General features: G+C 39.0%; 2 protein-coding genes across 2 annotated transcripts; both read right to left on the bottom strand.

Moving 5' to 3' along the window:
* Window positions 1–939, bottom strand: LOC142441545 (olfactory receptor 14J1-like). Its single transcript, XM_075543480.1, has one exon. It carries the CDS (start codon window positions 937–939, stop codon window positions 1–3), a length of 939 nt encoding a protein of 312 aa, XP_075399595.1.
* A 5,188-nt stretch (window positions 940–6,127) lies between these two features.
* On the bottom strand, window positions 6,128–17,977 carry LOC142441531 (olfactory receptor 14J1-like). The gene is made up of 3 exons (XM_075543479.1): window positions 17,073–17,977; window positions 16,149–16,220; window positions 6,128–6,230 (listed from the first exon to the last, which is right to left on the bottom strand). Exons 1-3 carry the CDS (start codon window positions 17,975–17,977, stop codon window positions 6,128–6,130), a joined length of 1,080 nt encoding a protein of 359 aa, XP_075399594.1.
* Window positions 17,978–18,210: the final 233 nt, after the last annotated feature.

The raw sequence follows: 18,210 nt of genomic DNA, 5'->3' as shown, positions 1-18,210 counted from the left end.
TCACCAAAACAGGCATGGTTTTCTTCTTTTGAAAACCTTTCTTAGAGCAGTCTTCATGGCTTTGTTCCTTAGACTGTAAATCATTGGATTGAATGTTGGGGGCACAACTGTATACAGAACAGTAAGTAAAAAGTCTAGCACAATTGGAGAATCAGAAGGTGGTCTTAGAAACTCAAAGACCCCAGTAGAGATAAATAATATGACCACACACAGATGGGGTAGGCAAGTCGAAAAGGCTTTTGCTCTACCCTCAGCAGATGGCATTCTGAGTACAGAAGAGAATATGTGTGTGTAGGAGAGGCCAATAGAGATGGTACAAAGAAATGCCACCATGGCCAGGAAGGCAGAGACCCCAAGGTCTGGGATGTAGTCATTGGAGCAAGAGAGCTTCAGGAGTTGGGAGATATCGCAGAAGAACTGGTGAATGACATGGGGACCACAGAAGTGGATGGAGAAAGTAGCAGCAGTATGCATGACCCCGGAGATGAACCCACTGGCCCAGGCAGCTAACACTCCGTGAACACAGGTGCTGTTGTCCATGATGATTTCATAGCGCAGTGGAAAGCAGATGGCCACGTAGCGGTCATAGGACATCATTGTGAGCATGGCTAACTCAGTAGAACAACAGACTGTGAAGGCAAAACACTGCAGTATGCACTCCCAGAGAGAAATATTGCCACTGTGCATGAAAGAATTACAAATGGATCTTGGTACAGTCGTGGTAATGTAGCACAGATCCAAAAAGGACAGGTGTCTCAGGAAGAAATACATAGGTGAGTGGAGGCTATGATCTATGGAAGTCGCAGTGATAATGAGCATATTTCCAGTTAAAGCCACCAAGTAGAAGACTAAAAAAAGATAAGCCTGTAAAATTTCTATCTCAGGATTGTCAGAAAAAGTCACGAGAAGAAATCCACTCATTGTAGTTAAATTAGTCATACTCTTTCTCTCCTTCCAAGAGCAATGCTGACTGCAAGAGAAGATGGACATGAATAGGAAGAACGTACAATATATCAATTGAATCCACTTGTTCCATAATGTTAAGCGATAAAGCAATTATTACTTGTCTATTGTATGTACGAAGCAGCTTTAAATATTAATAGTTATGTTGAAAAATTTCATATGACAGTGGCTCATTTTTATGTTATCATTTTAAGTAAAGACAAGGAAACAGGTACAAGTTTATTAATGGGTTATATCTCACTCTCTCACTACCATCAAGTCGATGCCAACTCATGGTGGCCTTATACGACAGGGTAGAACTGCTCCACTGTTTCAGAAACTGTAACCAACTCTTTACAAATACAGAAATTTCATCTTTGTCCTGTTGAGCACCTGGTGTTTTTGAAGTGCAGACCTTGTGGACTGCAGCCCACAGTGTAACCACTATTCTGTCAGGGCTCTAATGAGACCTGTAGACCCTCAATCATTTGTAGACACTCAATGTTCCATTCAGTTCACCCTTATAGGTGTTTATTAAGTAGTGTCTGGGATATTATTTCCTAATAATATCCCTGTCAATTTATATACCTCACCCCACTCTGTCATTTCAAATTTATAATTCAGTACTCTGTTTGAGAACATAATTCTTAATTTATGTATATCTCTAAATTTATTTTTTAAATGACCACATTATATACTGATAATATATAAAAAAATCACTCCCCTTAACCTAATATATCATATAAAACAAGCAACATAGTAAGTTTCTCTAAGAAAAGTGAGAAGCCATACATTTTCTAGCACATTGTAGTATATTCTAGTAAATAGTATATAGTATATTTTACTAAAATAAACTGACTAATAGGGATATCAATCAATTTTTATCATAACTGGATTAAATAAAATTTAAAGCAAAACCGAGATAGCATTTGAATGGGCCAAATTTGTAGAGATTAAAAAATTGAATACTCAGAGATAATGAATATGAGGCAAGATGAATCAGAACATACAGCTAGTGTGGCCATATATGCGCATATTTTAAAAACACAGCCTGTACTTTAAACCAATGAAGTTTATTTTACATATTTTTATGCCACATATTTTAACAAAAGTATGTGAGTAAAAAGAGTAAAGAAAATATCTGTTATCTTTTAGAAAAATTACAGTAGAGCAAGGAGAGGGGATAAATAAAAGTGTTTCCAATTTGCTTTCCACTGGGTATACACACACATACCCACACACACACATACACACTGAGACACAAAATTCCCAAACAAAAACAAGCAAAATCAAGAATCAAAACACAAAGCGCCCTCAAACTGCACCAATACTTGGCAGTTTGATCAAATATTAGATCCTGGGAGGAAGTGCAAAAGGCAAATCAAACGACCAAAAATGCTGAACAAACAGCATCATTATTAATAAACAAAATATTTATATGACTGAACTAGGAAAAGATGATGTTCTCTGTCTGTAAAACTTTGGAACCACATAGCTGAGCTGTAAAGTCTAGTCCCTGCCAACTTCCAAAAAGCAGGAAGGATTTTAGTTAGCTTCATTCCTTGATGCCCTATCAAAATTTTCTACGTGATCTGAAACATCATCATCTTCCTCGTCAATGTCTTCTGTCTTTGGGGTTTGCTATCCAACACTTGCCTTAGGAACTATTCAGCTCAGTTCCTACGACTTGCGAAGCTATCAGCAACAAGCTGACTTAATATTTCAGGAAATATTTTTGTGGATGGTTTAGCTTCTGCATGATCAGTAGGAGCCAGTGTGTTAGCAGAGAGGGGAGCTTGAACCTTGGGATAGTTGAAATGAAATGAATGGTTTCCATCCCCTTTAATCATGCTTATCTCTTCAGTACCAGCTCTATTATTCACAGCTGATTTTTAAAGCGATCTCTGAAGCTTTTTGTTATCAAGTGTAGCTGTTCTATGTACCACCTTCATAGTTCTGTGAGCTGTAGCCTTGTCCCCTATCTGGACATGAGCCTGAAATTTGGCTAACTTTTCTTGATTCATGTTGATTGTAGATCTGAAGAAGTGAGGTTCCCTCAAACACCAGCACACAGCAAGAGCAAGAGGGCTGCCTTGGTGGAGACAGAGAAGACCAAAATGTAAACTTTAAAAATTTATTTTATTGCAGGCCCTTTAAAAGTTATTTTAATAGGGGCTCGTACAACTCATCACAATCCATACATGCATCGATTGCGTCTATCAAATTTGTACATCTGTTGCCATCATCATTTTAAAAACATTTTCTATCAACTTGAACCCTTGGTATCAGCTCCTCATTCCCCCAATCCCCAGTGCTCCCTCACTCGTTAACCCTTGATAATTTATAAATTATTATTTTTCATTGTCTTACCCCGACTACTGTCTCCCTTTCCCCATTTTTCTGTTGTCTGCATTATGAGTAGGTCATCGGGCATTTTTAATATTAACTTTATGAAAAATGTTTTCTGACATTGCAATATCTTGATCTCTCATTTTCCTTCCCATATTTTCTATCATGTTTAAGCAATCTATCTGTGATATCTAGTGTAGAAAGGACTTCACATATCATATAAATCACTCTTAAGGTCAATGAACCATAAGAATAGAAGAAATATTAAATTATGCCATCCCATGGGTCATTCATCCAACATGTGCTCCTTGATAACCACACAAAGAAAAATATTGCTGGGACATGAGATTTGAACTCCACACAAGATTTCTGTAATGTAAACTATTTACAACTTTCTTGTGTGGATTCCTAATTTTCCTTTAAACATTTTACATCTTTTGCTAACTTTTAAATTTCAGTTTTTATGAATCAAATGACGATGTTTTTTTTCTGCTAAAGCTCTGTGATTTTTTTTCTTTCCATGATCCTGAAAATTCCCCTTCTGTAGTCCAAAAACACTCACCCGAGCACATCCAGGAACCTCCCCACCCTAAGATTAGGTAGACCTTGTCAGTGTGAGGAGACACTACACAGGAGGCTCCATGATATCTGTGAGTCAGGCATGCTCTATAAAACCTGGTCTGTGGAGAGAAGAAAATAAGGCCTTATTAATTGTCCTTTGGCCACAGGAGGTGAGGTGACGGTGTTCCTCTGGCACGATCAGAGGGATCCCAGGGTGCTCTGGGCATTTGGGACTCCTTGTAAATACATTGGGGTCAAAATGAACAATTACATGAGTTTCCTGTGAAATATATTTCTGTTGAGCTGAACTAATGATCATGTCTCATTACTGGTCATTTTAGCTTATTGGTGTTCACCAGCAAAATTACTGAGAAATATTATAAAATGTCATTTAGATTCAGTAACACCCAACAAAAAAAATGGTGATCTCTATAGGTCAATATGTTCACTGAAAAGTAATGAATGTTTAGATAAACACTGTAAAGCTTTTTGCTTCATTACAAAGACAAGATAACCTAGATAGAGTGATTAATGTAGATATTGTTTTAGACTCATTGAATCTTAGATTTGGAAGACTTTTAAGAAATCATATTGATTAATGTCTACTCAAAGTGTAAGTTCATTTTTCTGCTTCTATGTATGTAGATTAATATATTTTCTGTTTGAATTCTTAGTTGAAGATTCTTGGTTGAAAGATGAAAAAGATAAAACAGACACTCTTCATAGCATGTCCTATGATTTAGATAAAGCCTCTTGGACACTCCATGCCAGACTACGAGGACGCGGAGAATCTTGAAAGTATGCTTCACAGACTTTTTCATGCAAAAAATTAAAAAAAGTTTCAAAAACCAAGTGTGTCTATAGCACGGAGTCTATCGAAAGCAATGAAGTTTTGTCCGTGTCCAAACATGAGATATCTATCAATAAAAGCTCTTCACTGTAAAATCAATTAAAAATATAAAGCAAGCATGGTAGTTACATATTTTCATGTCAACTTGAAGATACATAAAAGTGTAGGGGTGGCATTCAACCTGTCAATCAGGTCACAGAATGATGGTGCCCCCTTGTGGATGTGGCCTTCTCATAAGGAGGATCCTGGGAACCTCTCCCCTTTCTCACTGTCTTCACCTTCCTGCTCCTAAGCCATAAGGGGACTTGCCAGAGCAATGTGCTGCTATCAGTGCAGTGGATCCACAAGACTTTGCACCCACCAATGGGCGATCTTCCTGCATTCTGCATCATTGCATGTGGCTGCATGAGTTTGAAGAGGGACTTATGGACTAATATTGGACTTATCGACTTGAATCTGGCTGGGCTGGGATATTTTCTTGTTATCTATTTACTTTTTGATATACACATCTCTTTTATGCATATGTGATTGTCTCTGGATTTTTTCCCTAGTCATCCAGCCTGACACACAAACCTATATTTTTACTTTAACTTAACAGAGCCTGGCACAATTGAACAATACAACTGCACATTTCTTGCTTTCACTGATAAAAATTGGTCTATGGCATGTTTGCTCAAAGGAATTTTTACTAATTCCTTCTCTTTTTGTATCCAGCAGAGCAAGACCACCCAGTTTTCCTTGCGCCAGGGAGGCTCTCAGATATGATCATATTGGTTTCAACTTTCAGAGTGATCTCTGTCAGCAGGCAATGAAAACTGTGATGGTGAGTGCAAACTTCTGAGCAGCACATCTCTTCAAGCGGTGCTCAGGGTACAGTGCTCCACCTCCTGCACCTCAGGTGTGCCTCTATTTATGACATGTAAACATGTTGCTTCACCATATCCTTTCATTTTTCTACATTGCCGTTAGGATATATTTATCCATTTGTATGCTTGTTTCACCAGATTTACTGGCATATAATTAGCACACTCTGCAATCCAATTGTTTAAATCTATTAAAAAGAATTGTGCAATGAACATCACAATCAATTTTGAACATTTTCTTCATTCTTGATGTTAGGTCAAAGCCTGAGAGGAGACTGTCTCAAAGAAAGGTGTGGCATGAACTCAAAAAGATCATATAAAATCTTTACAAAACATAATTTCTAAGAATTTATGGAAAATGCCATTAATTTTTCATGTTGTTTTCCAAGAACTTTTTATAGTCCCCTCATAAGTTTTTTTTAGAGAATTTTAGCATCCTTTTCATTTCATGAACCTGAATGTAAAGGACAGAATTAGACAATGGATTCTGACTAGATTTAAGATAGACTGTCTCTGTGCCAAGGGGAGGTGGTACCTCATTGTAGTGCCTATTTGCTTCTCCTTAATGATCCATCATCGCAAGCATCTCTTCGTGCATTTCAAGCACCCGAATGTCTTCTTTGGAGAGATAACTTGACGTGTTAGTAGCTAAAAGTCCTTCATCTCTTAAAGGAAACATACTTTAGGAATTGCATGCAGGAAACTCTTTTGCACCTTGACATGATGGAAAGAACTATACCTTGAACTGTTGCTGTAATGTGATGAAATTTTAGGAAGACTAGCAGGAGAAATAAGTATCTTTTATTTGAGGGTCAGTGTAAACTATTTGAGGCAGGCTGTGGGACTGCGCTGCATTAAGATTGTCCACAAAGTCGATGTCCTCTTTTCCCTGAGAGAAAACCACTCGTTGTTGAGTTGACTCCAAGGCCTACTGATTCTTGTGTGTTAGATCAGCATCATCCTCCATAGGATCCTCAATGGCTGATTCTTTTGAAGTTGATTGCCAAGCCTTTCTTCCAAGACAATTCACAGTGGATTAACATCTCTGACATTCCACTTAGAGAGTGGAAATCATTTAGGCCATTCGGGGAGCTAGGGGTGGGGGGTGGCTATTTTCTATTTAGCTAAAGCAGGAATGTCATGTCAGTGTGCTGATTTATAGAGAAGGGGAGAGATTGTGGGAAATGATAATATGTCATTCCTGGAGATTCTCCCCCAACAGCTATGCTACCTTAAAGTGAGCACTCGGTTGATTCTGTCTCTCTTCTCACCCAGCTTTCCAACCCCTCCCACCCTTGCCTTCTCCCTATGCAGGTATTGGATTTCCTCACCTATGAGAACAGGGGTTTTACTGTGGTTACCACTCACTTTGTGACACATTTAACTACTGAATATACTGTCTTATGGCTACCTACAAATAACCCCCAAACAATAAAGACACTCTCTCCCCCTTCCCCTCTCCTCTGGTTCTCTCTCCCCTGGTCACTCTCTCCCCTGTCCCCCCACCCCTTGTCCCCCTTCCCCACTGCCTCTATTCTGCCATTCCCACCTTCCACATCCCCATATGGACCACCAAGTGGGGCTGAGGTGAGCATGCTACCATGAAATGTGTCTGACACCTTTACTTCACTCTCTTTTCTATCTCTCTTATTCTCTATGATTTTACTATAATCTTTACATATTATTGCTGTACAATTGTGCCTGATGGGCCTGTGATGATTTGTTAGGGCTGGCTCTCCTGACAAGAGATAATGTTTTTAATTTTTAAAAAATCATTGTATTGGGGGCTTATAGAACTCTTATCACAATCCATCAATCCATCCATTGTGTCAAGCACATTTGTACATTTGTTGCTGTCATCATTCTCAAGACATTTTCTTTCTACTTGAACCCTTGGTATCAGCTCCTGAATCACATGCGCCCTTCACAAACCCAGGATAATTTATAAATTATTATTATTTTGTTATGTCTTACACTGTATGACATCTCCCTTCACCCACTTTTCGGTTGTTCATCCACTAGGGAAGGGGTTATATGGAGATTCTTTTGACTGGTTCCCCCTTTCTACTGCACCTTACCTCCACCCTACAGATATCACTACTTTCACCACTGGTCCAGAGGGATCCATATGTTGTGGATTCCCTGTGTTTCAAGTTCCGATCTGTACCAGTAGACATCCTCTGGGCTAGCCAGATTTGTAAGGTAGAATTGGGATCATGATAATCTGAGGGAAGAAGCATTAAAGAACTAGAGGAAAGTTGTATGTTTCATCATTGCTACACTGCACCCAGATAGGCTCATCTATTCCCCATGAGCCTTCTTTAAGTGGATGTCCAGTTTTCTACAGATGGGATTTGGGTTCCCACACCCCACTATCTCTCATTCACAATGATTTGATTTTTTGCCTTTTGATGCCTGCTACCTGATCCCATCGACACCTCAGGATCACACAGGCTTGTGTGTTTTTCCATGTGGCTTTTCTGCTTCTAAGCTAGATGGTCTCTTGTTGATCTTTAAGCCTTTAAGACCTTAGATGCTATATCTTTTAATAGCCAGGCACCGTCAGCTTTCTTTACCACATTTGCTTATACACCCGCTTTGTCTTTTTCAGCAATTGTGCCGGGAAGGAGAACATCATGAATGCCAGTTTAAAAGAACAAAGTGTTCTTGCACTGAGGGTGTACTTGAGTGGAGGCCTAATGTCCACCTGCTACCTTAATACTAAACCTATAAATATATGCACATAGATCTATTGTCCCATCATCATATGTAAATATATTTACTTGTATACATGCCTGTATTTAGACCTCATTAAGTGCACTTTGTCTCTTAGTTCTTTCCACTATTTTCTTTTACTTTCCTCTTGTACTACTATCATGCTCAGTCTTCATTTGGGTTCCAGTAGTTCCTCTTGGTCACATTGCCCTTGATCAAGCCCTTGATCAAGCTCTTACACCTAGGGAGAGATAATGTTAACGGCATTTTTGGGCCTATATTCAAAACCACAAGAAAACGCTAGAAGTTATTACCTTGGTCTGTTGGTCTCTCTATCTTCGTATTAATAAGTATGCTGAGATGTCTCTATTGAAGAAGCATATGCTAACCATATGGAGATGCTAGGGGCATGGGAAGAGCTAGAGCAAAAAATGACTGTTAACTTTTACCCATTTAATACCAAGTCATTCAAGCCATCTGAGCAAATCCCTTGGACCTAATGAATAAAGTCAATGGTGTTTCCTGGCTATATTCTTCTCCCAGAACCAGGCAGTTTAACTGCAGAAAGGGTGTAAGCTACTCAACCTTGGACTACCCATTTTTTATGTGGCAACAGATTATCAGAATCCGTTGAGAGTCTTTGTAGTTCACCATCTCTATGCAGATTGTATCCTGGGACAAATTGTCACCAACAAAACTGTGAAAAGAATTGGACAATGCCTGCTACTTTGAGAATGTTCTGAGCACAAGCTACTTTATCCACAACATTCTCTCTCATCAACACAAACAGAATCAGAGGGGGGGAAATGCAGAATTTGAGAAAGAACATCAAGGACAGTGATCAGAATAATTTTTTGGAGGTGGGTTTGAATAAGTGAATGATGAACTTTGAATAGTCAGCTAAGCAATTCAAAATCTTTTTCATACTATTATTATTCATGTTGTCTTTCTAAAAGTTATAAACATTAACACCCCACATTCTTTCAGGGAGTACAGGCACATCCTTTAGAAGAGCCCTGGTTGGATACTGTGTTAGGAGGTGGGCTGCTAACCACAAGGTCAGCACTTCAAAATCCCCAGTAGCGCCACAGAAGATGAGGCATTGTATTCTGGTAAAGATTTACAGCCTGGGAAACTCACAGGACAATTCTCTGCTGTCCTATAGGGTCTCTATGAATCAGGATGGATTAGATGGCAGGGACTTGGTCTAGGTACTTTAAGCAAAAAAAAAAAAAAAAAATACCAAGCTGTCAACACCCACAGCAATCGAGTGGATATCGACTCATAGTGATCCTACATTTTTCTGAGGCTGTGAATCTTTACAGGAGCAAATAATCCCATCTTTCTCTGATGGGTGGTAGATGGATTTGCACTTCCCACCTTGTGGCCCAGTGCTTCTCTCACAGCGCTACCAGGGCTCCCGAAAGGAACAAAAGATGATTTTAAATAACAGTATTTGGTTTTCCTCATCTGAGAATATACATTTGTTCGATGTGTCAACTTCCTGATCCCTTTCTTAGACGTATTGATGGGAGTGTAATGCAGTTTTAACATGGACTGTAAAGGAGTCATCCTATCAGACAATATAGCAAGAACTAAATAAAACTCATTGCCACTAAGTTGATTCCGACTCACTTTGGCAGCTCAGAGTACAAATGCTATATTGTGTGGGTATCCAACCTGACTGCCAATGTGCCAGGGGGAGGGTGTACCTCAATGTAGTTCTGATTTGCATCAACTTAATGATCCATCATCTCAAGCATGTCTTCATTTGTTTCTAGCATCTGAATGTCTTCTTTGGAGAAATATCTGTTTGTATCTTTGTTGTTGTTCTTGTTGCTGAACTGTTGAATTTTTCTATAAAATTTAGAGATCAGGTTGTTAGGATTTGGGGGTGGTTTATCTTGGTTCTTCCTTTTCAACAAGATGAAAAAATTCACAGGGAAGAAGCACTTTTGTAAATCCAAAATATTTTGATAGCAACAATAAATTACTTGTTTAATAAAACTATTTTAAAAATTTTGAAATTAAAAAACAATTTGGGGAAGAAAAAGGAAAAATTGTAGAGAGAGAAAGAAATAGAAGCTATAAAAGAGGAGAGAAAAGAAGCAATAATAATAGTAAAAAAGGAAAAAGAAAAAGAGAGAGAGAAGGAAACCCTATAAAAGAGGGACAGGCTTGAAGGTGAACAAGCAGCCATCTAGCTCAGAAGCAACAAAGCCCACAGGGAAGAAGCGCACCAGCCTGTACGATTACGAGGTTCCAAAGGGACCAGGTGTAAGGCATCATGTATATATATATATACCGTAGTGAATGAAGGGGGAAGTGCAGAGTGGAGACCCAAAGCCCATTTGTCGGCCACTGGAGATCCCCTCACAGAGGGGTTTAGGAGAGGAGATGGGTCAGTCAGGGTGCAATGTAGTACCGATGAAGAACACAGCTTTCCCCCAGATCCTGGATACTTTCTACCCCCAACTACCATGATCCGAATTCTACCTAGCAGGACTGGGTAGGGCAGAGGTTGTACACTGGTGCATATGGGAGCTGGAGGCACAGGGAATCTAGGGTGGATGATGCCTACAGGACCAGGGGTGTGAGGGGCGATGCTGGGAGAGTGGAGGGTGAGTGGGTTGGAAATGGGGAACTGATTACAAGGATCCACATGTGACCTCCTCCCTGGGAGACGGACGGCAGAGAAGAGGGGGAAGGGAGACTCCAGATAGGGCAAGATATGACAAAATAACAATCTATAAATTATCAAGGGCTCATGAGGGAGGGGGGAACGGGGAGGGAGGGGAAAAAAAGAGGACCTGATGCAAAGGGCATAAGTGGAGAGCAAGTGCTTTGACAATGATTAGGGCAAAGAATGTATGAATGTGCTTTATACAATTGATATATGTATATGTATAGATTGTGATAAGAGTTGTATGAGCCCCTAATAAAATGTTTAAAAAAAGTAAGAACAAAAGAAGAAAATACACCATCACCATTTAATCAAGATTGCCTTGCAGTTTTGTGCCATCACTAAAAACTAGCAAACACAAAGAAATAAAGGTTAAAAATGGGAAAGAAAGAAAAATAAAGCCCTTTATTCACAGTAGCCAAGTGTAGTAGAAATACCAAAGGATACATAAAAATCAATTCAAATTTTCATATATATGTTTAGGAAGAGCACGCATAGAAGGCCAATATACAAAAATCAATCGTCTTTCCCAATATGGTCCCAAAAGTAGTCAATGCAATTTAACAATAACAGCATATATGTAAAGACAAACTTAGTAAACATGTACAAAGCCACTAAACTAAAGATATATATAATGTTTGAGAAGATTCTTAAAGATCAAAATATCTATCGGATAGTTCTCTGTTCATGGCATAGAAGACAGAATCTGAAAGAAGATAATTCTTCCACCTTAGTTTTATCACATAAATGTAATTCTAATCAATATCTGAGTATTTAATTTGAAAAGTGAAAAAAGATTTTAAAAGTATACGGTAAACCCTCCAGTTCTATTTCCCATCGGATCAAAACCCTCGTCTGGGTGGGCATATAAGGAGGAAAAGAAACATTGAAGCTGCCCCTCAGTGCTCTTGGGGCTCAGGCTATTTGCAAGCAAGGGGTGGGGAACAAGTATATAATTACACGACAACCTTCACCGATGCATAGTTCTATGGGAGACAACACTGGAGACACAGTATGGGAATGGCGACCGATCAGACCCTACCACAAAGAGGCAAAACACTAACCATATGCAACAGAACAGCAAGGGGAGCAGAGCAACAGTCTCAAGGGAACATCAAAAATAGACTTTGGGACCAGGGCATGGCACCCCATCAGACTTAACCAGAAAACACTCCTAAAGGTCAACAAACAGACCTTGAACAATTACAGGGTTCTCTTTTTTGTTATTGGTTTGTTGTTGTTTTGTTGCTTTGATTTTCTCGATCTTTATTTTGAGCATATTATTATTTCTGAAGTCTCTCTAAGTAAGATAGACAGGATAACTAATCTGGAGGAGAAAACAATGCACAGATGGTTCCAGGAGGACATGGCAGAGTGGGAGGTGGGGAAAAGGAAGTAGGTGTTAACAAACACAAGGAAAAGAGAACAGCAAGTGATCCAAAATCAGTGGCCAGGAGAGTGTAGGAGGACTGGGATAACTTTATCAAGGACAATGTAACCAAGGGGAATTACTGAAACCAAATGAAGGCTGAGCATGATAGTGGGACAAGAAGAAATTAAAAGGAAATAGAGGAAAGAACTAGGAGGCAAAGGATATTTACAGAGGTTTAAGTACAGGTATACACATATGTAAATATATTTCTATATGGTGGGGAACTAGATTTATGTGGATAGATTTATAAGTTTAGTACTAATATTAAGGTAGCAGATGGACACTGGGCCTCCACTAAAATACTCTGTTAATGAAGAACATTTTGTTCTATTAAACTGGCATTCCATAATGCTCACGTTCCTGACATGATCACTGACAAAGAAAAAGTGGGTACATAAGAAAATGTGGTGAAGAAAGCTGATGGTGCCTGGCTATCAAAAGATATAGCATCCCAGGTCTTAAAGGCTCAAAGATAAACAAGCTTCCATCTAGCTCAAAAGCAATAGAGTCCAAAAAGCACACCAGCATATGTGATCACGAGGTGTTGATGGGATCAGGCATAAGGCATCAAAAAACAAAAAAATCTTATCATTGTGAATGAGGGAAATACAGATTGGGGACCAAAAGCCCATCTGGAGGCAACTGGACATCCCCTTACAGGAGAGTCTCAGGTTGCAGATGAGCTAGTCTGGGTGCAGTGTAGCAATGATTAAAGGTACAACTCTCCTTTAGTTCTTTAATTCTTCCTCCCCATACACTATCATGATCCCAATTCTACCTTACAAATCTGGCAAAACCAGAAGATGTTCACTGGTACAGATAACAATTGGAAACACAGGGAATCCAGGACAGGTGAACGTCTAAGAACCAGTGGTGACAGTGGCCATACTGGGAAGGTGGAGGGAAGGGTGGCTAGAAAGTTGTAACCAATCACAAGGTTCTCTATTTACCCTCCTGCCTGGGGGAAAGGCAAAAAAAGTGGGTGAAAGGAGACATTGGACAGTGCAAGACATGACAAAATAATAATTTATAAATTGTCAAGGCATTGTGAGGGAGGTGGTGTGGGAAGGGAGGGGAAAAATGAAGAGCTGATCCCAAGGGCTCAAGTAGAAAGAAAATGTTTTGTGAATGATGATGGCAACAAATATGCAAATGTGCTTGCCACAATGGATGTATGTATGGATTGTGATGAGAGTTATCTTAGTCTCCAATAAAATAATTTAAAAATTATATAGATATAAAACAGATTTATACTAGCTCAGAAAACCTGCAAAACAGAGCAAACTAGTATTAGGACTTTTAGACTGCCAGATATAAAATGACTATAAATTTAAAATAATTATAGAGTTTTCTATTATAAACATGATCAATTCACCATGAACACATAAAAGTAGAAAAGAATCAAAGCAGTCATTTTATTTATGACAATAGGAAAAACTTTCATGCTTCAATTCATTGTACAGATCTAATTGGATATCTATTTGAATAAAGTGAACAATGAAATCCACCTCATACTATACACAAATGCTATTTTCTATGGATTATAGACAAAAGCAAAAAATAAAATAATAAACTTTCTAAAGTATAGTCAGTATTATTTTAATAATTCTTGTCTTATGGTGAGTTTTAAATATTTCAGCCTGGGTTATTCTAAAATATCAGTATTATATGGCTACTTGTGAATTCATTTTAACTCTCCTGGCTAATTTTTAAAATTATTATTATTTTTAATCATTTTATTGGGGCTCATAAAACTCTTATCACAATTCATATATACACCAATTTTGTAAATAACATTTTTACATTCATTGCCCTAATCATTCTCAAATCATTTGCTCTCCACTCATTGAAGGGCCGAAGTATACATGGCTTGGTCAGCCTCTCCTTTCTAGTTCTCCAGTCTCTTGCTTTGTGATGGTCAGATGAGGGTGCAGCTGCCTTAGCAGTTCCATGCTTCAGCTGGCAAGGCTGACTTCCTATAAGACATCCCTGAGGAGACGCCACATGGACCTACCCTGATGCAGCCCTGGGTGCTGGATCAGCCATGTGGAGACCCCTGACAGCGCTGATTTGCTTACACATTCACTGACTTGGCTTTCCTCCTGCAGTCGGCATCATTGTGTCTGTTTTGTGAGATGGAGGAGAACTTCATGGATTGCTGTCGGACATATGGGTTAAAGGGATAATGATGGGCTTGTGGGCTTGGGCAGCACTGGGTCGGGATGTTTTCTTGATGTGCACTTAACCTTTATATAAAACTCTCCTTATACACGAGCTTCTGTGGATTTGTTTCTCTAAAGTACCCAGACTAGCACACACTTAATCCCTTGGCCTTAGCTCCTCATTTCACCCCTACTCCCTTCCCGCTCACTACTGCCTCATGAACCCTTGATAATTTATAAATTATGATTTTGTCATATCTTATGTTGTCAGACTTCTCCCTTCACCCACTTTTCTCTTGTCCATCCTCTAGGGAAGAAGTTATATGTCGATCCCTGTATTTGGTTCCCCTTTCAAGCCCCACCTCCCAGTATCACCACTCTCACCACTGGTCCTGAAGGGACCATTCGTCCTGGATTCCCCATTGTTCCAGTTCCTATCTTTACCAGTGTATATCCTCTGCTCTAGCCAGATTTGTAAGGTAGAACTGGGATCATGATAGTTGGGGGGTTGGGGGCGGAGAGGGCAGTGGTGGTAAGGAAACATTTAGGAACTAGAGTAAAGTTGTATGTTTCATCGTTGCTCCACTTCACCCTGACTGGTTCATTTTCTCTCCACCACTCTACTGTAAGGAGATGCCCAATTGCCTACAGATAGGCTTTGGCTCCCTACTCTGCACTTCCCCTCATTCACAGTGGTATGATTTTTGTTTGTTGATACCTGATACCTGATCCTTTGGACACCTCGTGATCCCACAGGCTGGTATGCTTCTTCCAGGTGGACTTCGTTGCTTCTGACCTGGATGGCCACTTGTTTACCTTCACCCCTTTAAGTTACCAGGCACACTATGTTTTATAGTTGGGCATAATCAGCTTTCTTCACCACATTTGTTCATGCTCCCATTTGTCTTCAGCGATTATATCTTGGAGGTGAGCACACAATGATATGATTTTTTGTCGGGAGCTGTAGGTCTCATTTTGTTCTACTCCAGATTTTTATCCAGCCTATCTTATTTAGACAGACCTGTGGAGATTATAACATTCACACAAACAAGACAGAGCAAAACCAAGCAATAAAACAACAACAACCACAACAAAAAGTCAATGAAAAAAAACAAAGAAAACAAACAACACAACAACAACAGACAAAAAAATCTTTTAGTTAGTTCAAGGACTGTTTGTTGTCCTTTGCGAGTGTTTTTCTGGTCGAGTCTGAAGGGGTGCCAAGCCCTGAACTCAAGGTCTAATTTTGGTGTTCCCTAGGACACGTTGTTCTGTTCCCTTTGCAAATCTGTTGCATGCCTTTAGTGTTTTGCCTCGGTGTCATGGGATCACATAGGTGGAATTTCCACACTGCATGTCCAGTGTTGTCCCCTGTAGGGTTATGGGCCAGTGAGGGATATCGTGTCTCATAGTGAGACCTCTACTGGCTAATTTTAGCCATGCTTCTCAAACGTGAAGACTTATATATTCATTAATTCTGGAAATACTCATAGAAGTTATTTCTCTGAATAATATTCGTAACCCATTCTCTCAAAAATGGGCAAGTAGATTAATATACTTTTGTGGAACTGTTATTGGGTGCAATACATACCTCCCTTTTTTGGGCCAAATAATTTTCCATGCTTTAAAAAATAAAGCATTTCTTTTTTTTTCTTTATTTAACCTGTGACGGTGGGAAAACTTTGGAAATCTCTTTCACTTTACTAATTCTGTTTTTTTAAATTTTATCTGCTGCTTAATTCAATTTTGTATTTTTGAATTTTAATCATCACATTCCTTTATATGATATTCTGCTTAATTTTCAAAAGCACCTTTTCTTTCCCCATGCATATTATTCTTTCTGTTTTATTTGATTTTCTTCTTTCATTCATTTAATGGGAGAAGAATGTATATTTGAGTCTGTTTCAGATTGTTTTATTACTTAAACAATATTTCCATATGATTAATAGAATACAAATCTTTGCATCTGAAGAGGTAATGTAAATGATGTAATGATAAATTTCAGAGGGTCATCTTTGTATATAACTGGCTGAAGCACTGTTTCCCTTGTAGAATGACATCTTAATAGGATGAGGGTGGACTCATGAATTGTCAGAGATCATTGATCCTCAGGGTTTGCATAAAGTGTAGTACTGAAAACTACAGTGTAAGCTTGAACAAATTAGGAAGGACTCTCAGATTGGCTAAATACTCTGTCACCATGATAAAAAAAGGCACAGGAAAGAGAGATTAAGTTAGTCTATAAAAGTCATGTTCATTTTTCTACACCAGGATTTATAGGCTGATATTTAGAACTACAATATTAATGTTATTTGTTGATATGTAACTGTGTTACAAGGGTTTTTAGTGTTCAATGATAGTTAATTTATACAACTCAGACTACAATCAGTTTTTCATTAAGCTTGTATTTCCTGATTAACTTTCTTGTGGCATCTCCAATATATTTTGGTTTGTTTCCAAAATTGGAATTGAAAATTTGTCTCAGCCAAACAAGTAGGGTTTTCTTTCTTTGAACACCTTTCTTAGAGCAGTCTTCATGGCTTTGTTCCTTAGACTGTAAATCATTGGATTGAATGTTGGGGGCACAATTGTATAAAGAACAGTAAGTAAAAAGTCTAGTACAGTTGGAGAATCAGAAGGTGGCCTTAAAAACTCAAAAATCCCAGTAGAGATGTATAATATGACCACACACAGATGTGGAAGGCAAGTTGAAAAGGCTTTTGCTCTGCCTTCAGCAGAAGGCATTCTGATCACAGTAGAGAAAATGTGTGTGTAGGAGAGGCCAATAGAGATGGAACAAAGAAATGCCACCACTGACAGGAAGGCAGAGACCCCAAGCTCTGGGATGTAGTCATTGGAGCAAGAGAGTTTCAGGAGTTGGGGGATATCGCAGAAGAACTGGTGAATGACATGGGGACCACAGAAGTGGATGGAGAAAGTAGCAGCTGTATGCATGACCCCGGAGATGAGCCCACTGATCCAGGCAGCTAAGACTCCGTGAACACAGGTGCTGGTGTCCATGATGATTTCATAGCGCAGTGGAAAGCAGATGGCCACATAGCGGTCATGGGACATCACTGTGAGCATGGCCATCTCAGTAGAACAACAGACTGTGAATGCAAAACACTGCAGTATGCACTCCCACAGAGAAATAGTGCCCCTGTGCATGAAAGAATGACAAATAGATCTCGGTACAGTCGTAGTAATGAAGCACAGATCTAAAACGGAGAGGTGCTTCAGGAAGAAATACATAGGCGAGTGGAGACTTCGATCTATGGAAGTCGCAGTGATAATGAGCATATTGCCAGTGAAAGCCACCAAATAGAAGACTAAAAAAAGAGAAGCCTGTAAGATTTCTATCTCAGGGTTGCCAGAAAAAGTCACGAGAAGAAATCCACCCATTGTAGTTAAATTTGTCATACTTTTTCTCTCCTTCCAAGGGCAATGCTGACTGCAAGAGAAGATGGACATTCATAGGAAGAACATGCTATTTATCAGTTGAATCCACTTGTTCCATGATGTTAAGGTATAAATAAACAAATATTGGTTTATCACTGTATGTAAAAATGGATTTAAATATTAATAGTTTTGTTGACAGTTTCAGATGACATTGGCTCATTCTTATGTCATCATTTTAAGTAAAGGCAAGAAAA

This window comes from Tenrec ecaudatus, chromosome 1, assembly GCF_050624435.1.
Source record: "Tenrec ecaudatus isolate mTenEca1 chromosome 1, mTenEca1.hap1, whole genome shotgun sequence".
Taxonomy (NCBI): domain Eukaryota; kingdom Metazoa; phylum Chordata; class Mammalia; order Afrosoricida; family Tenrecidae; genus Tenrec; species Tenrec ecaudatus.
The sequence above is the reverse complement of the archived record's forward strand: the minus strand, read 5'-3'. Positions and strand labels throughout refer to the sequence as shown.

Bases quoted from the DNA above. Each gene is read 5' to 3' on its own strand.
- LOC142441531 (XM_075543479.1), bottom strand. From the start codon at position 17,977: ATGACAAATTTAACTACAATGGGTGGATTTCTTCTCGTGACTTTTTCT. The intron at 16,221-17,072 runs GTTCAAAGAAAG...CCACCGTCACAG, and splicing joins AAGACTGCTCTAAGAAAGGT to GTTAAATAAAGAAAAAAAAA. The intron at 6,231-16,148 runs GTATGTATTGCA...GTTTCCTTTAAG, and splicing joins ATTTGGCCCAAAAAAGGGAG to AGATGAAGGACTTTTAGCTA.
- LOC142441545 (XM_075543480.1), bottom strand. From the start codon at position 939: ATGACTAATTTAACTACAATGAGTGGATTTCTTCTCGTGACTTTTTCT.